Genomic DNA, 26727 nt, shown 5'->3' with positions numbered 1-26727 from the left:
GGAACCCTTCAAAATTACTTTTTTGTCAGTTTTCTGTCTGTAAGTTTACTTTAAGGTCCAGATTGCAGAGATTTTTAACAGACTTGGAGAAGGGAGTTGCGATTGTGAAAATGTTAATATATTCATTAATTTGTCCCCTGTATACTTTTTCTATCAGCCCCCTCATCTCCTTGATTTTGGTAATTTTTGAAATGAAGAGAAAAAAAGAATGCTTCAGTACATGTAGAACACAAATAATTAACTGATATTCTGAAAGGCACCGATACTTATGAAATGTGGACCTGCCATGATCTTTGATATTTGGTTTCTAGAAAATACCTAGGTTTCAGTCACTGAAGGAAGAACATTCTTTATCCACTGTTTAATATATGAATTGTATCTGAAATTCATTGCTTTGCCTAAAAGAGTTTTCAAGTTTACCAGTGCCATTCGAAAAGGAAATTGCCTTAGACATTCAATAAATGCAAAATATTCATTTCTTATGGAGTGTTATTGTTACATTTCCTGCCATGCCGGGAAAGGTTGTTCTGTATTATTGAAAGAGGTATAAAATGGCATTTTATATTATATATTAGCAATGCTTTCCGGTGCTTGCGTTTGTGTCAGTTGTGTCAGTATTAGTTTCCTGTTTATTGAAATCACTTGTAATTTGTAGATTGCAAAGAATGTGAAAAGCATTATCAGGAGCTGCAGACTTTTTGACTACAACCATTCAGGACAGATAAAGAGGCACACACTAAGGCATATTCTTGAGATCACCTGTTTTAGGATGAAGGACTCCGAATTTGAAAAGTAAGTAAAATAACAGCTAAGATTTCTCTGTGAGAATCCTAATAAATGATGGGGCCTTTGTGATCTTCTGAATGACACTGGCTGGGGGGTGCTTGCAGGGGGCTAATTTGCCAGTTTATCTGCTGTATGCAAGTTGTAGCCTTCAGCCTTTCTTAACTAAATGAATGCAATAGTATGTAAGGATAAAAATGACAGTAATTCATTCCAGGAGGGATGAGTCGTGCATCAGAATTTAACCCAGCTTCAGTCAGCTTGATTTTCAGGGGTGGGGCAGTGGTAGTGGTAAAGATAGTGGAGAGACATTTGGGAGTCCTCTTGAATGTGGTCTTACAGACAATGACATTTGGGGTGGACTTCCTTGGCCTCAGACCCAGAACAGGATCGAGGAGGCTGAATGAAGGTGCTGGTGCCTACTCATTCCACTCTGATCAAAAGCTGAACAGAAGAGAGAGCGAGAGCCCCAGAGACTTTTTCAGAGAAAGAAGTACTGCGCAGAGGAAAGGATTTCCATACTCTGCTGACGAGGTGTTAGGAGAGCCTGTTAGTTGACCCCTTCAGTTTTTTTAGCTAACACATGAAATACATAAAACCTTCTTGAAATATTATTCAGCAGAACCAGTGGTCCAAGTGGAGAAGACAACATTTGTGTGCAGGACACAGACCTGATTTCTGGATCAAGAGTCCCTCCTCCCTTTCCCAGGGATTTGAAACAGTTGGCTTCTGTATAGGAAGAGGCTTCCCACTCCTGCTGAGATGTGAGTGGTGAAAGCCAAGAGCTATTGCCTCTCATGAGAAAAAAAGATCCTGATAACCAGGTGACTAGTGAAATCTTGCCTTTGAAAAAGGCAGCAGCTCTCATCCACTCTGTTTCATGCTTTTGCTGAATCGCTGCAGGTATTTTGAATACAGCTGCTTTTTTACCCCTGTGGTAGGAGAATGCTGTTATTTGAAATAAAATGGTAGCATGGCTCACCTTCACATCCTGTGCAGCTTGAAGCAGTGAACAGGGAACTCTTGCATGATGGATACTGTGATCTGCTTCCCTTCCCCATAGCATGATTTTCACATAAAATAATATAGTGAAATGGAAACTCAGAGACTGTCTCCAAGAAGGTAAAGCCAGAAAGCAGATAGAGGATTGATTCAGGGGCACAATAATCCAGGCCTGGCACTTGATTCAATGTGAAACTCAGACGTATCACTTAACCTTGTGGACTGGAATCCATGATGCTGTATAGGGGGATAATACTCGCTTACCTCCAAGAGAGGATGTGAAGTTTGTATAGTGTTTGGAAACTAGATTGCTCTGCTTCTTCAATGCTAGGTATTATTAATATTAGGAATCCGCAAGATACTTCAAACATTATGGATCCAGTGCCCCTGCTAGCTTTTACTGACAGAAACTAGCAGAGCGTGCTCTCTCGGAGCAGAGAAGTGGGAATGCGAAGTAGCCAGGGCTTTGACTGCTGTAGAGGATTCAGGAAGCAGCGTGGCCCAAGCGTGACAGAGAAGGAGAGTACATGTCCAAAGAGTGTAATGTGGAGTTTTTCCGAGAATCTCTGTGATGGGAATGTTGAAAGAGATCAAGCAAGGACAATGCCTGTGAATTGGTGCCAGTGACATGCAGAGAGATCAGCTACAAACCTCCCTAAGCCAACATGAGTCTGACTCTATATAGTTTGTTTCCAAAGAAGGTTTACTGTCATRTAATTATGAATGACTTTCTATAGATTTGGAGACAATGAAATCCAGCAGGAAATACTCTAGAGATATTATTTGCTGGGTAGGGACCTAAAAGAAATTGAAGCAAATTAGAATGGTGCTTTATTGCTTGAGGATTTTTGTTTGGATTTTTTGTTTGGTTGGTTTTTTTCATTGTGAGCAACTTCCAAATAATTTTTAGTCCATTCTTATTGCCTGGCCACACTATTTCACTATGTGTATATTTTCTGGCTGGGATACTTTCCAGAATTAGATCTCAACAAAACCAATTAAATAATTTGGTACGAGCAATTATAGAACAGAAGCAATACTCTTCTAACACAGGCAATCAAAAAAACAAAATGATACTTTATTTGACAGTAAACCTTGGTTTGGCATTGCAATCTGAAAGGTAATAAATCTATAAAAATGTTACTACATCTCATAAGTACTAAATAATAAAAAAGATCACAAATTTTTATTTGGGGGATTTAAAGCTCTAAAATGATGAAGTTTATCTGATAAAACTTCTGAAGCTTAACAAATAAAATAATGGTACAGAGTCACCTCTGTATGAAAGAATGGAATATCAGAAATAGTACAGACATAAAATTTAACATTTTTTCTTACTGATGGAATATCACAAAAACTACTGTGATATTCTTTTGAAGAAGCCTATTAAAACTGAGAGTATTTAAGTGTACTCAAACTATACCTGAATTTCATATTATGGATGGRCCATAAAGTAACTGAAAGTGTATTCTACTCTCAAAGTAAAAGTGCAAGATCATTAATGCTAATAATACATTTAAGGAAGGATATTAATGCCCTAGTCAAAGGAATAAAGGCTTTTCCTTTGAAAGTGCAGTTAAAATCATGGGTAAAATTCACTTCTGTGCTAGTAATTTGCACTGATCCAGTTAAATCTCAAGGACAACATAAAACAGGGGAGTGTATGGCAGATCTGCTTTTCTGTCTGCACATTTATTAATGTACAAAAGCTATATTTCCTGTAATCATCATGCCCTAAAAGAATATTGTCCAAGTGAGAAACTTAGGTCATATTAACTGGGTTTATTTGTCTGTATCATAGTTGGTTGAGGAGGCATGGGAAACCCAAGAAACTCCGTTCTAAATGCCCTCAGCTATCTTTCAAGTGTATCTTTGTCTTCCTCTGAATTCCTGATAAATTGTGCAAGTATAATGCTTTCTTTTTCACATACTGGAAACCTTATTGATTCACTTAGCCATTCCAAAAATCAGTACTGCTGAGAGTGGTGACAAGGGGTGAGAAACAGAAAAAATCTAAAGCAAACAACAAAAAATCTAAGCAAAATGTGGCAGATTTCTGTGTCTCTCATGTAATATTTAGATTCTCTGAATTATCATCCAGGAAATTCCCTGACAAGAATCTATAACCTAGTGTGACAAAAATGCCTGGGCTTCTTAGGATTTTTTAGCATGCTGGGGTGAGATAGTAGGCGGGCCAAGTAAATGCTAACAGTCTTTTTAGACTGTTTAGATGTATCTGTTCCCCTTTTTTTCCCGCTCAGCTCCCCTCCTCACACTGTTTATATCAAAGCATGTATTATAGCAGAAGATTGGAGTGTCATGTTCCAAACCCAGCAGCCTAAAAAGTCAGTTTAATCAGAAGAAAATAAATTGTCTTCTATTTTTGATGTTTCCAGGGATGTTTCTTTAAATCTAAAAAATCTATGCTTCAGAGCTGTGGGTCCAGGGAGATTCTAGAGTACTGGTTGCTCAACTAGCTGCTAGACCACATTTCTCTGATATCTTTATCACATTTCTCTGGACAGTATAGCTTCAATAGTATGGGCTTGTGGCTGTGATTTTTAGATGAAATGAATCTCATGATAGGTCTTGAGTCCCTGCTGTCCTTCAGGTTTCTAGTTTTGAATTACAGTATAATATAAATCACTTAAAATGCTTCTTCCTGCGTTGATCCAGAACAAAAAGAAAACAATATTGCTACTGGGACAAAGTTCTGCTGCCACTTTTCTTCCTGTTGCCCCTTCACAGTGTAGTCTCCTGAATTTATTTCTACTTCTGCACTCTGCGGCTGTTTCTGATTCAAGCCAGAGCTTGGTGAATATTTGCCTTGGATTGATTAACAAATATTTTTTCCCATAACCCTGTTATGGTCATTCTGGGACACAATGTCAAGTCTCTCAATTAACTTTAATGGACTTTGGACTGGTCCCATAGTTCTTAAGAGGGCTTTTGCTGTAAAAAACCTGACATCAGGCACTGCCCATATGTATTGTCTGGGCTGGGGACGCTTACTGGATAATCTGGGGAAAATATTCATTTTCAGAGAGATGTGTTTGGGATTCACAAACCCTGCCAGACAGCACTGTTTGTTCTCATAGCATTTCTTTCAGATAGGCCCGTACAACTCCAGAGAGACAGAGCAATTGTATTACTTCACCAAAAGGATATTAAAAATTTTCTGAAAAAACAGAAGTCAATCAGTTCTGAAACCAAGTCTTGGCTAGGAGGAGGTAAACCCTTTGCAGATGGGCCTCCCATCCAAAGACTTACATGATTATGTGAAAAATATCTTTCCTTAAGTCCAGATACCAGGTTTTGAGCTTTTAGGCTTTCGCAGTTAGGCAGTCTTGATCATTTAATCCTAATGGGCTGGAAAGTTATTCAGGTTTCATACCAGTGCTGACGTTCTCCAGTTTTGTGGGAAACAATACCCATGAAATATACACACACACACATATGTATATATATAAAAAATAGGAAATAGGTGTGTGTATGTATATGTGTATATATATATACATACATACATCTATATATACACACACACACACATATACACACACCTATTTCCTTAACAATCCCAATGATACCCTGAATTCATTGCAACCAAGCAATACAAACCCTCGTTGTTAGATAAATAACTGAAAATGTACAAACATTTGAACAAAAGCCATCTGATTTCTCCCTATATGTGATAACTGGAGTTAATTTAAAAATCAAGGGAAAGAAAAGGGATATGGCAGCAATTTTTAAGTATTGAACTTAAAAGCTTTTTCTTAAAAGTCACATGCTCAAGACGAAGCTGTCCCTAGACACCCTTAATGTACTCATGTGGCAGTTATGCAGCAAATAACTCAAAGTTGTTTTCTTTGGCAGCAATTTCAGAGCAAATCTTTGTGTAAAGAATGATTTCTTTTTCTTGAACAATGGGCTGGATTCATAAAAAGTGGAATGGGTACATTTGTTTGTTTCTGAATTTTAACAATTAAAGGGTATTTGTATGCATTAAAAATAGAAAGTAAAAAAATAATAAATAGTTGTACTTATAATTAGCATATTTTGATACTTAGGAAACCAGAACCCATTTCTGCACTTATTAAATGTGAATTGTTTCAACCTTTTGAAAATTACTAATTAAAAAAGAAAAGATAGAGTGATTCTTCAGGAATATAAACTGAAATTAAAAGCAAAACAAACCTTTAAAATGTATAGAATAATATTACCTTCCTTGTGGATGTTTGCATAATAGTCTTTTCAGCACTGAGATATATGCCTTCTAGCTTTTAATGAAAACTTGTGCAAAGATCTCCCATTATGGATCTAGGTAGTCCAACTGTATTCATGGCACTGATTCAAGGATATTATGGCTGTACCGGAATGGGTGCTTCAGCCTGTCGGAACCAAAACTAGCATTAAAGTTAAATATGGCTCAGATCCATGTGCTCTGAAAGAATGTGTGTTTGCAAGAACAGGACTTTAGAGAGGGTCAGATCCAATGCCCCTTGATGAATGTATTTTCCTTGATTTCAACTGGGTTCAATCCAGTGCTTCCATCCTGGGTGTGTAGAGGAAACAGTGGTCAAACATAAGCACGTATTGAAGATAAGCAGGTATTAGAACAATTTTTTTCATATGATAACCTATGAATTAATTTACATTATATAAATAGGGAAATAAATAGGGAAGTCACAGGAAAAAATAGGAAAGTCATTTGATGGCAGGAAGGGCAAGGTAATCCAAAGGCTAACTTAAAATCCTGGAGCCTTGTCGCCCTAGACACCCTAGGCATCTTCTGTAGTAAGTGGAAAGAGATCAGCATCTCCAGAGAGCAATGCAGACGAGGATCTTAACTCTCTGAATCAGAGATCAGGTGATCTCTGAATCACCCTGTGGTAGTGCTTATTTTTCTCCTTCCTTTTACAGAGAAGAATAAAAGAGATTGCTGTCAGTGTTTAAAGCTAGTCTTTGGGAATAATGTCATTGGTCAATACATTTATAAAAGAAAACTTATCATTGTGATGATTAGGACCAATACTTTGTATTTTAAGGCATATTAACATAGGTTACACAAGAATGATGCTGCATAATTTGTGTTCTCTTTTTATGCCCAGATGAGGGCAATAGCAAAAATCCTATTGATTTTTATCATGATAGCAGGCTCTGGCCCAATTTTGGTGGTTGCTGCAGAAAACAATTTAATCTCCATGCATTACACGTACGTCCTAGTTGTATCCTGTCCCTTCTGTAAGGATGTGCACAACATGGTGGTGATCCTTGCCTATTCATGGGAATTTCAAGTCCTGTGTAAGAAGCTGGAGTAAAAAGAAGTGCTGGCAAAGTGCAGTTTTGAACAGTTTTTGCAATTAGTTCTGTATTTCTATTTCTTTATCAAATGGGATTGACTTTCCAGCCTTGATATATGCAGATCCATAATAAGGCATTTTGTTCAAAACAGCAGAAATTGCCTGGGAGTAGTAATAGAAAGTTTCTAAGGGAAGCAGCTTTTCATGTGCTAGAAAATGGAGTACTCCATCAGTTGCTGAAAACTGTCACTAATGTAGGATAATGACTGAAGAATGTTTTTGTTCTGTATTAAGGCCACAGTAATTTGTGTGTGTATCTGGGTTTTTTTGTTGTGTGTTGGGGTATTTTAGTAGATCAAAAATGGAGCTGTAGACAAGGGAGAATTTTCGACATTCCTAAAATGTGCCAAAGTGTCATTCCTGATGCTGAGGTATACTATTAACCTGATTTTTCTCATGGCATTTTTGTAAAATAGAACTGTCAATGTTCAAATAATCCAATCACACAAATGTTTTTAAAGTATTCCTTTTATTTTGAATGTATGCATAAAAAGTTTGTTCAAACTGGAAGTGAATCTATGCATTTTATTATATGTGTTTCTATCACACTTCACAGATGTCAAAGTACTGTCTATGTATTCATTCTGTATTTCCATATGTACAACTCACAGCTAAAATAATCTTCATCCCTTTAAAATTTCCTTGAAAATAATTTCACAGATAATCCCCACCCTTTGATAAGACATAAAGAGAGGCTTGAGGGTGAAATAGGATGTGGGGGAATTGCTGGGGAAAAAAAGTGAACTCCGCCATGAATTATACATATATCCACAGCTTACATTGTGTCCAAACAAAGGTATGTGTTTTCCTGTGATAACCAACAAAGCCCCGTGGGTAGGACAGCATTATCATTAGAGTTTTACAGGTGGGAAACTGAGGCAAGAGGCACGTTAATGACTTCTCAAATGCATTAATGAATCTAATATTGGGATCAGGAATTCCTGTTTTTCAGTACCTCACAAAAGCAATTGAATTATGGTGATCTTAACAGCTAATCATTCCTTCCCAGCTTGTCACACAACCCAAAGAACAGAGGGGCAAACAGGGGCTGTTACAGTGCAACTCTGCTTACTTGTCCCAAATGGAATCTTTATCACCTAAATGGTCCCATAAATTGCAAGCAGAATTTGGCATCCCGTGTTAATGCAAGTAGTGGATTATAAATGGGCAGGGTTTGTCTTCTTTCTCAAGAGCTTAAATATTGTTTAATTCTTGTTCTTGCAATGAGACTCCAAGACTGTACTGGATCTTTTGAAAGCARAATACAGAAAATCAGATGTAATCAAGGTCCTGATCATGCAAATACTTACCCATGTGCTTACATGAAGGATGAGAATACTCCAGTTGGCCTCAGCAGAGAAAAATAAGTGACATGCATAAGGATTTGCAGGTTTGGTGGTTACATTGAGATGACTGGCTGTCCGCAAATAGACCAGGCTGAAAAATTCAGCAGATCAGATATCCTTGCTCTGGGGTGCAATGTCCATTAGAAAGGCAAGACATTTCAGGGCACTAATCACTTCAACTGGGCAGTCTTAATCCATTGCACTGCTCTGACAGAACTTTAATATATGTGACTTGAATTACCTCCACCACTCTGAAGAGCTGCTGATGGTTGACTAGAGAAGCAGCCTGGATTGCCATGCAGACTGACTTATCCTGTGTGAACACCTCCTCTACTTCTGTAATTCCAGCTCCTCCCACCATAAGCTCATTTTGAATATAATTTGAGGTTTTTGTTTCTGTAGTCAAAATGTATGATAAAAATATTCCATGAAATATTAGAAAGCCTACTGCAGACTTAGAGATTTTAGAACACATACCAGATATAATTGTGGCCAGTGTAGTTTTCAATAACATTTTTTATAGATTTCTAAAATAGAACAATAAATACTATGCCAAATATTAGTCTTACCTAAGTAATAATAGTTTTTTAAATTAATTTTTGGTCAAAAATTTTAAAAAATCGTTGGATGACTTACTGATCTGGTAAGAAGTCTAAACTTCCACTCATAGTCTTCTACTATGAGGCTCTGAGAGGATTAATGTCCTCAAGATGTCTGGAAAAAGTACTGAGCAGAAATAGGAGGCACTTGTATTTTCATATATTGGCAAAGTCAAAACCAGAACACAGTCTCACATCAGGTGCTGTCATGCCCAGGATGTTGGAAAATTGTGCAGAAAAAAAGCTACAATCATGATTCAAGGGATGTTGTGAATGCTTTAGAGATTAATGTTAGCAGACAATCTGGTTAGCCTTTAAAAAAGGAGTTTAAGAGGTGACTACATCATCTGGTGTAGTATCTTCACTAGCTAAACAAATTCAAATGAACAAATAAGGTGCTCAGTTTAGCTATTACTAGTCCTTGGAACAAATTCATCAGGATTAGCTAGATGCATTTCAGTCAGACATGTTTTGCTCAAACACAAGTTTTATTTTCTATAGACACAAATTATGGGAGTAAAGTCAGCGAGAGGAACTTGGGAGACATTTATTTTCCTGTGATATACAAGATGTTCTAATTGGTACCATTTCAGCTCTAGACTTCATGGATCCATTTTATACAACAGAATTTTAAGTTTCATTTTAAAAATTACATCTTTCTAGGTTTCATGATCTGGAAGATAAAATATAAGCATGAGTCACAGCAGTGCTGTCTGAAGGGGACTGCTGATATAGCCCTTGATTATAACTTGTGATAAACTGGACCTGAATTCTGTAACAAACTGTCATTCTGATAGGTGACAATTGCCCATTTTTTCCAAGCAATTGACTAAAATCTGAGGATGGCAATTGTCAACAGTATTATCAACTTCACTGCAGATTAGAGGAAATACCTAGAAAATAAGCACTTGCAACCAGAGATTAATTTCCAAGCTTTGAAAATTAATACCATGTGGAAATGAGTTCTAATTGCAAAGTTCAGTTCACATTTAATCCAAATGAAGCTGCTGCAAAATTTCCAGGCTGCTGTAAAACCCAGACAACTTGTTACAGTGTTGAGGTATGGTTTATCATAAGTTCCCATGGAATTTGTTTAAGAATATCATAATATTCTTATATTATAAAAAGAGAAACTTCTCTGTGCAGATACATGTTCAGTAGATGGCCAACCAAATGGCACTGTATGTAGGATTTGAATGATATTATGCAGACAGCTCACATATTATAGACATAATCTTGGACAGAGGAAGGAGGCCAGAAAAGGATGCAGTGGGAATGTAGAAAAAATGTCACTCATTGCTCGTTCATTTTTTACATTCTTTTGTATATAATTTTTCTAATTTTTGCTGCACTTAACTACAAATATGATCTAGGATAGTAATGTTCTCTAAAAAATGTCTTGTTTTCCAGACTGTGGAACCATTACTGTGTTAGAGATTCTAATGTGATGGATTATAAAGAATTTCTGAAGAATTTTGGCTTAAATACAGATACAGTTAAGGAAAAGAGTACAGAAAACCAAGTTCCAGATATGTGTTCAGAAAAGGATTGAAAATTTTAGGAAATTTGGGGACTTTTTGTCTTTCCAGTGATATCAAGTGTGCGTCAGTAATTCAGTTGCTGGATGGTTGGAGTCAGTGAAGAGATTTAGCCCTGTACATGAATGAAAAAGATTGTGTTTGAGAAGTTAAACAGCAAAAATCTGCCAGATTTACACATAATGTGAACGTGCAGATCTACGGAGGCATGAGTTTAAGAAGGTGCTCAAGCTAAAAATTTTTAAAAGGCCCTTTCAATACATTCCAAAATAATGTAAATATGTTTGCATATCTTGAAATTTAATTTAGTATCTTTAACAAGGTGTTTTCTCCATCACACATGTTCACACATGATATTTTTGTCATAGGTTTATTCATGGGTTCTAGGCTAAACTGCTAGTTATTTTCTCATGTCTTTTTATTTAAAAAAACAGCATTTAAACTTCGTTCTGTAGGCTAAAGAGCATAAGCTAAAATTTGAGCCTATTAGCTTCAAACATTGTCTTTTTCTACTTCTATTACTCAAACTTTAACACTTCATGAAGAGAATTACAACAGAATAAACTAATCTATACTGGTCTAGAAAAGAGAAGCCAGCAGTCCAGAAGTCTGAATTGTGATTATCCATTTCCTGACAAAAAGTCTTCCCTTCAGTGGTAGGAATTATTTCTGAAACAACTTTAAATGGATGGCCTGATGTTCAAAGGTCCTGAGTGCTGCCAGTTCACATTGGCTTCAGTAGGATTAGGGAAAGCCAAACTGTTTTAAAATCAAAAAATTAGAATATCTAGTTTTTTAATGATCCTTTGTCTTCTCACCATCTTAAATGATTGCAGTGTGGCTATATAGAGGTTTGTAAGCTTATACAGTACTGTCAAAGATAGTGCAGGAACAATCAGTAGAAGCAAATATAACTACCGAAAATAGAGTTTATTTCCTTGTGTGGGCTACTGACATTCTTGAGAAATAATCTTATGAAGTTAGTTAGGCTCTTCCTCCTTCGCAGTACCTAGAACTGTGCGTGATTAAGCCTCATAATTAACCCAGCTACTTAGCAGGGCCTGGGACACAACCACCCCGCTCATCCCACCACAGGATGCCTCAGACATTCAGGACTTTGCATGTGAGTGGGCATGCTCGCTCTGGCCCCTAGGACATCTGGCCTTGCGAGCTGTTTCTCCAGCCCTGTCTTACTGTGTGCCTCACAGTTTCTTGAAGTCAGCCTCTTTTCACCTCTTGTCTTCCACTTACCAGTCTTATCTCTTGTCACCCCATGCACTTCGAGAAGTGGAGCTTTGTCCATGTGGGGTAGTTATAGAAAATTGCTGAACAACACTGGTTTAAAAAGAGGTTTAAAAATCATGCAGCTAAATCAGTGGTAATCTCTCTGGCACATTTCTGAGGTACAAAACTGGGTGATACTCATTTAATAAATATCAGTACTCACCGAAAACTAAACTGAATGGGGCAGTTTTAAATGGAATTGAGATTCACACAAATAATTTGCATAAGTTTAAATAATTAAAAATACAGCTTTAGTTAAATAGGAAGAAAAATCTGTGTTAACAGGCAATCCGGAGCAGGGGGAGAACATGCCTTAAGGGCAGAATTGTCATATTTTGGTATCCTTGCCCATACTGAATGGCATTTTGTTTCTTATGAAGCCCCAGTGGAATAACTTTGAAAGAGTTTTGTGCCATTCCTTTGTGCAGAAGGATCTCAAAATGCTTGAATCTTGTTCAAAGTACTGGTTGCTGCTATACTGTGAATCAAATATACCACATCCATAGCAGTCTCTTTACCCCCAAGAATGTACCTGCCAACAGCACATTGACTAGAGCAATATACAACAAACCACCACCACAAAATGAGCTGGTCATTCCAGCTGAAAGAAATATTCCACAGACTGCTTTTTCTGTGGATGGGGAATCACTGAGGAGGGATATTTGACTCGCAGTAACTAGAAGCTCTTCCAAGGTCTGTGGGAGCTAAGAAAGGACAGTGAGATAGGCATATGTGAAGTAAATGGGAAAAAAAGAGCCTTTTCAAGGCTAGTAGGCATGTTTATTATCCACAGCTTGCAAAGAAACTGTCTTCCATATCTTGAAAATATATTTTTGAGAGTGGATCATTCTGGAAGCATGTTGACAAAGAGATAGAATTAGTTTCTGGTAGTAGTTTCTGCTGTCAAATGTAATAAGATTACCAGTTAAGATTGTGAGTGATGTGAATTAATGTTTTTAAGGAAATATAAAATGAAAAACAATTACTACAAATGCACTGATTTGTTACCATAATTTTTCCCTACTGATCAAGGTTGAGAAATACAAAACAGTTGTATTTCAAATTTATTTGTTTTTTACACAAAGATTTATCCAGATAACAAAAATAACCTTTAAGAGTTTTACATATTTTAATTTTTTTTTGAAGCTGACAAAGCTGTGGACTCTTCTAAAACCAGTTTTACTTAACAGCACTAACCTGCCAGAAGATAAAAGAAAAAGAACAGAAGCAGAAAAAACTTCTACAGCCTTCACCAGCAGAGAGTGCTGTGACAGAGTGCAGTCTGGATAGCACTGAGAGGGCATTTAGAGAGAAGGTAAGAGAGTGCCCTTAGTATCTTGAAATACTTCCACAGATGGAGAGGCTGAGCCAGGCATCACAGGAAAAGAAAATTGCCAGGTTTGGAGGCTAGCTTCTTTTATGAAGAAATTTCATGTGCAGTGTTTCTTGTTTACTTTTAAAGCCAGATAGCAGAAGTGGCAGTTGTGTTTTGCTTTGCACTTTCCAGTCTTGTTTATTAGATTCAAAGCATTAAAAACATATGTATTAAAACTCCATATTCCTAAGGTTAAAGCAAAATGGAAGCGCACTGAAGCTTGATGGCTAAGGTGTTTCACAGTGTGAATTGCTAGATCACTCTGTCAGATCAAAGTAATTAATGACTTACTCTGAGTAATGACTAGTTATCATTGTCTGACAATTATTTTCTGACCTGCATGAAACAAATTATTAGTGGGTGAGTGCTACTACAGAAACAAATTTTTTATATGTGGTGGCAAGCTTAGAAAAGAGATTGAAGCTGGAACAGACATGGCAAATGACCTCTCCACATGCCTTTAGATGTGATCTTACCAAAGACAGTTGGGGAGTATGATGGGGGAACATAATTTTCGCTGCTTCACCTGTGTTCTACCTGCTCTGTGGGAAGGTGAAAGGAAACCAGATTTTCCAACACTCACTCAGGTACCTTTATGTCATGAAAATCTTCACTCTCTAAGTAATCAGAAGCTGAGACTTCTGGACTGCGTATTTTAGTACAAACTCAGATACACAGATCTGTAACTGTGCTTTCTCAGCCTTGAAAAGACAGGAGAGGAGGAACACACAAGGTTTCAGGGACATCAACATCATGACCCTTTTTCCTTTTTTGGATCTTTGATAGGGAAGTCAAGACCTGGATTGGAAGCAGAGTACATCTCACCCTCCTAGTCCTTGATGTTTATTTTGGGCTTCCTAAAATCTCTCTATACGTTATCTTTACTCTTTGATTTCTGCAGTTTTGAATAAACAGTAATCAGCTTAGAAGCAGATGGGGTACTTGTCAAAAAATGGGAGGGGAAGGTAAGAAAAGCCTCAGGGATGCTTGCAGTATTCAACAACCCAGTGTGAGCTAACATTTCAGAAAAACAAGCCAGTCTTCCTATTGTTTCATGAGCCTTATCAAAATCTGCAGTAAGTCAACTTTCAGGCATTTTACAAGTCCCATAAGCAAAAACACTTCCACGTAGCTGCTTTGTAACAGCCTGTGAATTAAAAAAATAACTGAAGAAATGTGTAATATGTTTATACAGCAGCTATGTTAACTATTCCATTTCTCCTAACATTTTCCAGCATTCATTGTGCTAATGACCCATTTTAATAAAGAGAACTTTGATATGAGGTTCTGCAGTGGATGGTTTTAAAGTTATATTAAGAAAGATGTTATCAAGCAGGCTGATCCACCAAGTATTTTTAGCTCTGAATTTTGAGGTAGAGTTATTATCTGAGAAACTTGTCTGACTTGTCATTGAGAGTCTGTGATTGGGAATACTGTTTTTAGTGAGCTTATTAATTAAACATCTGACAGTCAGAGCATACCAGGGTAACCTATTTGATCAGTTCACAGAGAAGAACATTTGAAAAGGTCTTTTAAAAAATGCATTATTGTTTTAAAAGCTTCATGAGCTTGATTTTTCTGAACAAAACACTATAAATTGTATTCATTACAGCTGTGTTCAGCCTATCAGGACATTGAAAAAGCCTTCAGAGCAATTGATATCAGTCAGAGTGGATTTGTGGTTTTGGATTACTTGAAGTCGGTCATAAATGGCTTTATATTTCCTTTACCAAATGAAACTTTTCAAGAGCTAATGAATAGGTAAGAATCATATTATTTTCTTAGGGGACATTTTTTAGCATTGCTGCCTCATAACTTTATTATTGCTTTTTGTGACTACCATCATTAATTCACCTCATTTGTGCCTGTGTTGCAGTGTGTAAAGCACAGTATGTACAAGCTGATAGAAATTTGTAAAAAAGCCGAGTTTTGTGCAGTAAGGTATATAGTTTTAACAGAGTAGCAGCTTTAAGTTGCTGTTTTCTTACTTCTATTTGTTCAGAAATTCATATTTAATTTCTTAAAGGGAGCATTATTCTCTTCCATTCAAGTGAATAATGATGCGGCATGGTGAGAATTTGCTGGAAGAACAGCTTCACTGTTTGCACTGTATCTGCACAGTGATTGTGTAACTCTTCAAGGCTGGCTGTTTTAAAGATGCTTCTGTGGCAAGGCAATGAAAGAAGGAAGTAGAACTAAAGTCAATGAATGAACTGATGCTGAAAGCTTTCACTCTGCCCGGTTCGTAGTTAGTCACTGAAAAACACAACCAAAGGGATACTTGTGAGCTGCACAGTAAAGTGATTTCATCCCTGGAAATTTGAATTTAAACTATATTGAGACAAAAATCTTTTGAACTTAGATGTTGACATTGTAAGTGTTTGTATAAAAACAGCTGTGAGGGTTGAGGAATCATGGCAACTACTAGATTCAAATCAATATACTAGTTTACTTTAATCAGGCATCTGATTGCAGTATTATGCAGTGTTATGACCAAAACTCAGATCATCTTTTGGGCAGGATGGTATACAGAAGACAAATGAATAGAAAACATTTTCAGGCCCAGCTTCAAGGATCTCAGCAGACCTCTGTTTAGATTACAGGACATTTTCCAAAATATCGTTTCCTGGACATGATTTGATTTGAACTTGAGCCGACTAACTGTGTAAACTCATATTTCCTTCTTAAAGCCAAAATGTCATAAGAGTGGACGTTTTTGTGGCTTTTGGTTAAATCTAGGCCAGGATCTTTCAAGATTAATCTTTTATCCTCAGAAACCAAAAACTGTGAGAAGAAAACTGCCAGAATATACTTTATACTTGTTGGCAACTGTGCTAAGGGCATATGGCCAGTCAAAGAGAGAGGAAGAAGAACAGCTTAACTCTTAGACAGCATTTTTACTCCAAAATATTTCTTGAGCTTACAACAATAGGACAAGGCACCCAAATCCTACAATATGAGGAAGGCAATAACCAGATCATGTATTTCTATTTAAGGATTCCACAATTTATAGTTTACATATTTAAATTGTTTGAAGTATAGAATCATCCATGAAAATAATCAGTTGATTTTTTTTATATGCACTAGTTAGCTTTAAAGACCTCGCTGCAGATATATATTTTACAGCAGCAGGTGCTGTATGAGAGTATCATCTGCAGTAACCATATTGCTTTGTGCATTCAGCAGATAAATCTAATTTGCCTCTAGTCATTCACAGTGTGATATAACAATGATCAACTATTACTTTGTCAAAAAATTGCTATTATAGCTTTTTTCAATTCATGTCACTTGATAGTTTAAATCTTAAAGTAAATCTTGCTCTTAAGAGCAGTTGCATAGTGAAAAGATTTCTGTATGTGTTCTTCCACTGGAGCTTTCTCTAACTTTTGAAAAATATAGTGGCATTTTAATGATGCTGTAAACAGAAATGTGCAAGCCTATGTATGCCATATTTCTTAGGTAATATTTCTCAGATAGTGTAATTCAGAAGATCTACCAGCTGAATAGAAAAACAGCAAAAGTTTCTCATAGTTATCTCATTCTAATAATGAAGTAGTTTCATTGTAGCTGATAATAAATAAAATAATAATTGACGGGCAAGGGATGTGATTTCAGGATTTTAAAAATTATATTTAAACAGTATGGCATGAGATGTGGCAGGGAGCTGTTTATAAGAAATAATACATGACAGCATTTTATGGTTGTTTGACGTATTTACATCTCATGGGCTACTGGTATGAAATTCAGGGCCTATTGAAGTTGATGCAGTTTTGCCCTAGACTTCAGCTAGGATTTCATCCCTGACTGGTTTAGGACCGAATTACCCAAGCATTTATCTCTCAGTGTATGTCCCTGCTGCAGCAAGATCAAATACATCAGAGGCAGACCACTGTGGTGTACTTCATTCAAAGGACATCGCTCATCTGAGTCCCAAATTCCCTGAATTCCGTCATTTCTGCTCTTGAAAATTCTTTCACTCAGAAGTGAAACATCATGAACTTGAGGTTGTACAAACAGTTGTATAAACTGAAGGAATGAATTACACAACATTGCAGCATTACCACATGGGAGATATTCTGGTTGTGTTTTGGAGCATTGCTGTGCATTATGTCCTTTCACAAGTCTAGGCATGTGAGTGTAGGTTGTGGGAGCAAGTCACGTGTGACCAGCATGAAGGCTTTCCCAAAGGATGAGACTTCCTTTTCTGGTGGCTGCTCAGACTTCTAATTGGTGGCCTTTATTTGGGATATAATGTCATTGTGCTCACTTGATCGGGACTTTGGTGAACATAATATCAGACTAAAAACCTGAGGACAGTTGTCAGCAGCAGAGGTAGTTTTAAACCTTTTCTGTTAACCTTCATGTTTGATTTATGTAACACTAAGGCATTGACGGTTATCATGAATATTGTGTAACAGATCACTACTAGAYGATATATCACATGGTTTCACCAGATATCCATTCTGTTACAGCCCTAATCAGTCAAATCTTTTGGAAGTATACTCCTTTTCACTAGGACTAAAAGTATACTTCCAAAAAGCCATGCAGTTTTTTTTTTAATTACTTTAATAAGTTATCTGGCATACTATAGTAGGTAAAAGCTGGATTAGCACCCACAAAATGTAGTATTTTTTCTGGCTCTGCAATGGAGTGATCTTTCTATGCCTCCCTTATTCTACCTATGGCATCTGCATACCATACTTACCGCCTTTCTAACACAGCTTGAAATCTGAGGGCCAGTGTGAGGACTCTAAAGAGGGATCRCTTTGGAATCAACAAAATATGCCAAAGTCCTTGCTTAGTTTTTAGTCCCACTGACTTTAATGAGAGTTTTGTCTAAATAGGACTTTGCTCAATTTGGTCCGCAAAACTTAATGCTAGTGAGTTCCTCCTAAGCTCCTTGTGTGAGGTTCTGATTTATCCCTTTCCATGACCTGCAAGAAAAAAGTGCTGTGTTGGGCAGCCACAGAAAGACAGACCCAGGGAACAGATCTGTTACCAGCCTGCAGAATGGGGGAAAAACACCAGAGCTTGTGGATTGATCAATGGCACCACAAAAAATAATGCCAGGCCTTCACATATCTGCATTTGTATTTCTTCCTAAGTTCACTTCAGCTCCCAGCATTTTGGCAGTTGTCCTTGCCAAAGTCTGTGGGGCTTCTGAGAAAGGAGGTAGATACAGAAGTGGAGAGGCCTGTTACTTTGATTGACACAGCTTTGGCTGGTTGCTCATTTTCAGTGCAGAATTGCTCTCTACACTGTGATTTGAGTGATTTAGTAGACCATAGACATTTGAGTGGGAAGGGATCTCAGTTGGGGGCTCAAAATAACAGTTGTTATCTCGGCCTTAATTTTAAAGATCATCTGTTATTTTGTACTGTTTGTTTCATACTCATTCATCCAAGACAATAATCAGATATGAAATATTTCTCTTTCCCACAGCTTTTTTTTAATAACCCTTCCCTCAATAGTATTGTTGGCAAAGCCCCTCCTGCAGGGAATGAAATGGCTCCCCTGGTGAAATTCAAATGCCAGCACTGTCTCTACCTTCTTTTACCTTGATACCTCAGTGCTTGGCTCTTCCCAGCCCATTCTGGGCTCTGGTGCCTTGCGCTGCTTGTGCAGTCTAAGATGTTCTACGCACAAGCTGCTGAACTGTGGTGCTTGCATGCTACTCATAGGCAGGACCATTGTAAAAAGTCAGGCTCCATCTCCTACCAGAAAATGCTCTGTGCTGTCAGGTTTTGGTTGTCCAAAGAGTGACTGCTGTGATTCTTGTAACTTTTGATTTTTGCTTTATTGGCTGAGCTTGAGAAACTGCTGTGAGGTCCCAAAGACTGGAGGTTTTTTGTAAAAGATCCAGAAGGTCTTACATACCTCTGACTACATTTGGTAATTTTTTAGATTTGTCCTATGTATCCTGGATTAACAAATGCTCTAAACACCATCTGCCATGATTCTAAGGAGCATTAGGAGTTTTAAAAGCTTTTCAGAGATGACTAGAGTAGCAAGTCAGCACATTTCTGATAATATGGGAGAGCACCATCTGAAGTAGGGCACATTTAGCCATGCTCACTTGGGCTGTACTGCTGTACCATTGAAACTGAATAGGAGATATGCCAATGATTTGGGGTGGGGGGGTCATTGGATCAGGTCTTTATTGTTTTTAAAGTAATTACTCATGCAATGTGATACTAGTTAACATCCCCAGATTTTTAACACAGTTTCACCCTTCCAGGGCTTGCAGAAATTTCAAATTTTGATAGACCAGAATCATAAGATTAAAAAAATAATCAAACTATTTGCCTAAATTAGTTTCTCTACTGTAACGTGTAAATAACAAGAAGGGATGCACTAAATACAATCTCATTGTAGACATCTGTAATGTGAACATCTACATCTGAACTGCTCCTCCTAGACTCTATTTTATAGTCATTGGAGAGAAACAATGGACAGGATTCATCTAACCAGTTTTAGATGTCTGCTTTAGGATGAATCCTGCCCTGAAAGTTCCTGTTTCTCCGCAATGGCTATAAAGGGAACTTAGAGTGATTTGCTCAGGTGCAGATGTGTACATTTGGTTAGATGAATTCTCGCTTAGGGTCTAGTTCTTCCACAGCTAGACATTTGGAATTGAGAAAATAAGTTGGCTCAGTTTACATATTTAGTAACAGAAAAAAAGCTATGGAAGCTTACTCTAATTATAAATGTTGCACACATTAATGTTATAATGAAGTTGCGATGTTCTAATTCAAAATTCTTCTCTGAACACATAGTGTTTTTAAAAGAAAACCTTTAAAAATTGTTTCCATTCTTTTTTTTTTAATCAGATTTGGACTGAGAGCCACACATAAAATTGCTTGGCAACTATTTTTAGAAAAATTTCGTGATCCTGGGAGCGCCTTTGAAAACAGGCAGACAATTCCTATGAGAAAAAAAATAAGTAAGTAGGCAGTTTCTTTTTTATGTTAGTCTGAGTAACTTGTGGTGTACATATTCATTGAAAATGAGAGAAATATTTTCACTGAATGATCACACGATAAATTCAGTTAAATAATCTTTTGGCAATGCTTTCTCTAAGTGCACACTCTTATTTTTTATCCTATCAAACCTTGAGTCTTAATGAGGTGATTTATTATTCCTGCTCTAAGAAGAACACAGTGAGCAGAAGAGGGTGAGAGATGAAAATAGTGAAGACTGTCTTTTTGCTATTACAGAGTAAATCCAGTTAGAGGAGAAGATGAAACTTTCTCTGGTGACACTGTTCTTCAGAAGTTGTACAGATACGTCCAAGATGCTTATCCCTCTCTAAAGCAGGCATTCCTGATGCTTGATGAAGTAAGAGCAATTATTTTTAGGTGTTGCCTTGGTTAATTACTCTTACAACYAGCCATTTGTGTCTTATATCTGCTCTGAAGTTACCTGATGGCTGTCAGCCATTGTTTTGTGTTATGCTAGCTCAGAGAGTCCATATTGTGTTTTTTTAACTTAGATATGTGCAAACTGGGACTAAATATTCTGTAACAACCTCTCCGATAAACAAAAGTTATTGACCTCCTAGAATTCACTGGAAGTCATGTTGGCCAGTTCTTTAACCATCCCTGGGGCTCCCTTTTGAACCCCTGCTAGTATTTCATGAAATACTATGCCAGAAATGAGAAATGGTGCTTTTGGAGAAGCTGCACTGGTATCAGAAAAATAAATAACTTCCCAGATATGGCTAAGTTTTTTCCCTGTTTATACATCCAAAGATTGCCTTAGTCCCTTAGGCAATTTATCTATGCAATTCATAAAAACGGGCAATTTATTTATGCTTTGATTATCTATCATGACCTGCAAGTCTTTCAGAGTTACTGTTCTTATAAGTAAGATTCCTCATCTATTCTGGTGTTCTTTCTCCATTTCTCAATGTAGGACTTTACTAGAAAGCTTTCTCTGCTTGTGCTTATACTCCCAAATAATCAGGCTGTGTCAGTGGTTTCTTCTCTTTGTTATTTATTATTTCATTTGTCTTCCAGTCACCTGTAATCATCTGATGTTTTTTAGATTTTTTTTCAGGTTATTTGTATATAAATATGTTTATATATCTATTTGTGTGTATATAAATAAATACACACACACACACACACACACACACACACACACACAGAACTGTGTTTACTCTGTTAATACACACACATACATGCACGCACATGCACGGGCAAATGCGCATGTCTATTTATACATATGTATGCATAAGAAAGATGTATAGCACAGGTCTAAAAATTAACCCCTACAAGACCTCTTTGGAAATAGGCCTACCTGAGGATGGGTTATTACCTACAATTCCATTTGAAGGTTTCTGTTATTTGGTTTATCTATCACATCTGTTTGATAGCTGCTATTTGCATATGTAGAGTTCTCATTTCTTAAAATGGTCTGCCACAAGGCATAAGCAAGGTGTGCAGTTGCCTGTGGCAGCAGGCTGCCCCAAGAGAGCAGCTCCGGCAGGGCCCCAGTGTCTGCCTTGCCTCTGTCAGGGTCCTGGCCAGCCTTATCGGCTGCCACCACCGAGGGAGGGGGATCCAGATGTGTGAGATGGGGGCTGTTGCCATCCCCGTATTGCCCAGTGCTATTGGTTATCTCAGCGTTGGGCATTATGTCCTGATTATGCAGGGGTTCATCTCCAAACCTGCTTCCGCATTCCTTCTCTCCACACTCTTCCTCCTGCTCAGGGCTACCCGTCTCTGGGCCCAAGTGGATCTCCTCTTATCCTTGACTACTGCAGTCTCTTGTGAAGTGTGGTAGCTCCCAGAAATGCTGATTTCCTTATCAGTGAGATGAACTGTGATAACTACTGGCTTTGACACTTAATGCTGAAAGAACACTATGGAGAATTTTTGGTGTCATGTGAACATCAGAGAAATAGTCTTCCTGGATGGCGAATTTCCTTTTCACAGTAAGATCCATATAGTATCATTTAGCAAATGACTTTTCTCCTGCTCAGCCACTGTATGCAATGGCTCAACAGAGCAGTGATCTCACCAGTGATCTCATCATTTAATGTCTAAATGTCTGTAAATTTGAAACGTTCCTAAATATTTATATAGCTGTTTGAGAGGCTTTTCAGCTATTACAAAAAATAGGTAAATCAAGTAAAGCAATTTCCCCATGTCATAGAGTTAACAAAGTAAGTTTCTTGCTCTTCTTTTTTCGGGAGACAGAAATAGATTTGAACTTAAACTTCTTCTGTTCTAGGAGTTAAAATAAATTTATGTTCTTATCTAAAAGGTTTTAATAGGATTATGTCGCAGGCTTGTGATTTTTCATCACATCACTGCCCAGCCCGCCAGCAACTGCCTGCTAGCTTTTTCTTCCAACTGATTTTTGTCTGAATCATTCTTGATTTGTTGGAGTCTAAAACGCTACTGGTCCCTACCTGTTAATCCATATTTTGAAAACTAAGTCTTAACCTAAAACCAATGCTTTCTAATGTGCAGTCTAGATGGGTAATGTACCCTGTCACTAGAGTTACTAATTTGACTCTGAAATGCTGAGTCAGATGGGTGTTTTACAACAGGTAAGTGAAGTACCCTTTGATGTTCTTTTGTGAGTCTCACAGTCTGTAAAACCAAGATCCTTGAAAAAAATTTGTAACACGAATATTTCAATTTTAAGGAATTAATACTAATACAAACTCTTTAGCCCCCCAATCAAATGTTTTCAAAAAAGGTTTCCCATAAAGTCTGAAACACAGAAACAAAAAAAGCATTAAAAATAATTTGGGTAGGCAATATTGAATATACATATTGGACTTCTTAGGCATTAGCTGAGTTTATTTTATTGATTTTAATCATTATTATGGCCATATATTATCATTTTTATACATTCCGCTATGTGGAGTGCATTTGCAAATGAAAGGGCAACTCATCGTGTCTGCTGGGTTTTTTTTAAATGAATGTTCGCCTTGTTGGATAGTTCTTGTTCTTGATTATATGTGGTGTCCCAGTCACCTGAAGCATTGGCATTTGTTTTTATTTTAGTCTCTTTTTAAAAAAGGAGTATATTTTTCATGTCAAGGCAAGGAATTCAAGTAATATTGGAAAGTCTCCTAACTGAAGTGCTTAAATGAGTGAAATTCGTAAGAAAAACTAACCTGTTTTCTGTCCAGTGCTGAAACCTGGCGTCAGGTAAACTCTAGTGTCCCACAGTTGTAAAAGATTTAAAGGCACATAGTTACTGGTTCTAGTATTATACCTTAATAATACAGAATGTGAATACCTATTTAATATTACATGCTGAAGGAGTCCAATTGGTTGTGACTGACATTTAAGTTAAAGATAGGCATAAATATTTTGCAGGATAAGACTACACTTTAATTTGAGATTAGTAGTTTGAAAAAGAAGGGAGATTTCATAAAAGTGTACATCCAAATACGTTGCTTAGCAATGAATATGTATACTCCTGGTCCCTGAGTGCACACAGAAATTCTAGGCAAGGTAAATCTGTTTTGATGAAAGGATAAAATCAGTATGATAGGTAAAGTTAATTAGAATCAGAACTGTGGAGTAATTATTATAGGCTCATATTATATAATATAAACAGAAAGTGCCATCAAGTATTTGTAAAAGATTTGTGTTTGCAGTCTGTCATCTGACAGGTAGACAGTAATGTATGTGTGGCACTGACACACTATTGAGCATACAGTTGCATAGTTTACTGTTTTCAAAAGTATCTGCATCTGATTTTTTATAGAGTTTGGATTCCCTTTTCATGTCTGGTGCTGGAATATGAACTTTTAATAAAGAACTGTCTATCCTTACCAGTTCTGTAGCCTTCATGATGTACTGAACTCTGTTAAAATGCCTCCCTGTCATTTCTGATGGAATGCCATGATATATATGTTCCATACACTGGATTGTGTGATTGTGCTTTTAGTGGACAGATGGAATTTTTTATTACTTTGATTTGCTACATATTGCACTTCTTAAATTTTAGAGTCTATATTTCCGAATTGAATGAGCAAATAATAGACTAAAAAAATTAAAGCTTTCAGTCTGGTTGACACAAGCAAAATGAGCACTGGGCATATCTTTAGAAGTACTATTGGCATTTTTTTATTGGATGGTTTTATATAGATGATATATCACAATTCCTTTCTAATATAATTACATAAAAACTATTCTCTTTAGCTCTGCAGTATTTTATTTATGTACATATATATATATATGACCACAAAAAGAAAGAATTCACCTAGCAATTTATAAGAAAAGAAATCAGTTTCATACACTGCAGTAGATAATAATAACACCTACAGCATTCAGGCCATGATTCAGCAAGGCACTTACTGCATGATTATAAGTGGTTTACTGGACTGGGGCATTATTGAATGAAATTGTTAACGAAGGCAGAGGTATTTGAGCTGGTGGAAAGGAAAGACAGGCTGAAAACAGAACCACTTCATCCCTAACATCTGAAGTCTCTCACACTGAAAGGAATATATGCAAGAATGGTCTGTATTTATATATAACATCATGATTTTTTGTTGGAATAAATCAGTACAGTCCCATTGACATCGCTTATGCTCGACTGACTTGTATCAGGTAATGATAGTGGCAATAAAATTAAACCATTTTAAACAAATAAAATTAAATTTGCAAGGTCGCCAAATAAGCAAATGCATTCTACTTAATAAAGCCTGGTATAGTATACCTTCTCTTACCTGTATTATCTAAGCTTTGAACAAAATGTGATTTATTTTCATTGTAACAGATATTTCATCTTCATAGGTAAGACATAGTCATTGTGTACATCTGTTTCTTGTGAAGTACAAGCTATCTTTGTAGCTTCAGTACCGGATTCTCTAACTTATTTACTGGGGAGGAAGGTATATTATCAAGTTTTGTTTCCATATGATTTAATGCAGACAACAGTCTCTAAAGAAAATTCCAAAACCAGATAGTAGTTTCACAAGACCATTATCTTTGATTGCAGAACTTTAAAGTATTTCCCAGACCAGCTGATGAAGTAAATAATTGTTCATCCTCTATATTATTACTGCCACCCTGGATCTCTGTGGGGGACTAAAGGGAAACAGAATTTTCTTAGGGTGAATTTTATGAAGAGAAAGATATTTGTCTAGTGAATCACTGGAGGAACTATTTACTCCTAATTTTTCTTTTATTGTTCCAAACCCTTTATTCCACTCTCTTCTTCTTCCTTCCCCCCATTATCCTTCCTCAGGTTTCTTTAGAGAAAATAAAGAAACAATTAAAAAAAATAAAAGTCCAAGAACAAATAGGAAATTATAAAATCCAATAGTCATAAAAAAGAGTTGGTACAAACACATATTTAAAGCTCTCCCACATAAATTATGGATATTACTTGCCATGGGAACTGAGAGAAAAGCTGTGTCTTAAGTGCAGAAACATAAAAATATCCTGATTTTGTTTCATGAACACATCCATTGCCTGTTACCTTACAGCCTAAATGAGTACACATTGGCATGACAATGTGACAGGGCATCAGGCCCTAGATACAGATTCCCCCGAAAGCTGATTCACTCTCGGTAGCCCGGTCAAGAGTGTTGAGAGACCCAAGCTATCAGCATAACAGATGCAAAGGATGCATACCAAGGTGCAAAGGAAGCATGCTAAAAAGAAAGGGAAAGTCCTAGGACAGTCAATCTCAAATATTTTTGATTAACGCACCAACAGTTAGAATTTCTCAAGGCTCACCATGTTCTTATCACCGAACCTTTAACTGAAACCTCTGTAATGACCCAAGTATTTGCAGAGTATTTCCTCTGGCCTTATGAACCATCATGCCTGTGGACCACAGCTGAAAACTGCAGCCCTTGAAAAAACTGCACTCAAAACATTTCCTGTTGTTGTTCTGAAGCTAATCATGAAGAAAATGCTGGCATACATGAATGTGTATCAAGCACTGACAAGCACAGGTTCAGGTGCCATTTATGGACATGCTAAGAACAATATTAAGATATCACTACAGACATCACTTAATGGACTTATGTATTCTTCATTAAGGCAATGGATGGGGTATGTCGTAGCAGCAACTTAATGCATGGTAGCAAAGCAACTTCTACCTTTTAGTTTCACAAATCCTCTAGTGATGCTGATAGGTAATAAATTAATAGAACTGGGGAACAAAAACTTTTGTCCGCCTTCGGAAGAAGTCTAACACAGGCGTATGTAGCACAAACTCCTTATATTGCCTCACTGAAGTATCACCAACTCGACTGCAGTAAAAGTAAACAGTTAATTCACTGTGTACTGTGATACAGGGAAAGGGGACTGGCAACAGAATTCCAGATAATGAAGGATTTGTGTATAGTATTGTCGCTGGACAAAGCTAGCACCCATGCAGCAGACCYGGCTTTTCTGGAAGCAGAGGCAGAAAAAGAGACACCTGAGTTGACTCCACTCAGACCCAGCAACCTTT

At 37.1% G+C, this 26727-nt stretch overlaps 1 protein-coding gene across 1 annotated transcript in view; it reads left to right on the top strand.

Moving 5' to 3' along the window:
- EFCAB6 (EF-hand calcium binding domain 6) overlaps window positions 1-26727 on the top strand; it is a 113481-nt gene that overhangs the window by 17672 nt on the left and 69082 nt on the right. Inside the window, exons 9-15 of the mRNA XM_026067846.1 lie at window positions 656-792; window positions 1161-1338; window positions 6894-7086; window positions 13103-13227; window positions 14900-15048; window positions 20118-20234; window positions 20505-20625. Of these exons, the coding sequence (XP_025923631.1) occupies window positions 656-792; window positions 1161-1338; window positions 6894-7086; window positions 13103-13227; window positions 14900-15048; window positions 20118-20234; window positions 20505-20625 (1020 nt within the window). The remainder of the gene's footprint in view (window positions 1-655; window positions 793-1160; window positions 1339-6893; window positions 7087-13102; window positions 13228-14899; window positions 15049-20117; window positions 20235-20504; window positions 20626-26727) is intronic.

The sequence above is a fragment of the Apteryx rowi genome, unplaced genomic scaffold, assembly GCF_003343035.1.
Source record: "Apteryx rowi isolate R43461 unplaced genomic scaffold, aptRow1 scaffold_263, whole genome shotgun sequence".
Lineage (NCBI taxonomy): Eukaryota > Metazoa > Chordata > Aves > Apterygiformes > Apterygidae > Apteryx > Apteryx rowi.
This window is presented reverse-complemented; position numbering and strand designations above follow the sequence as displayed.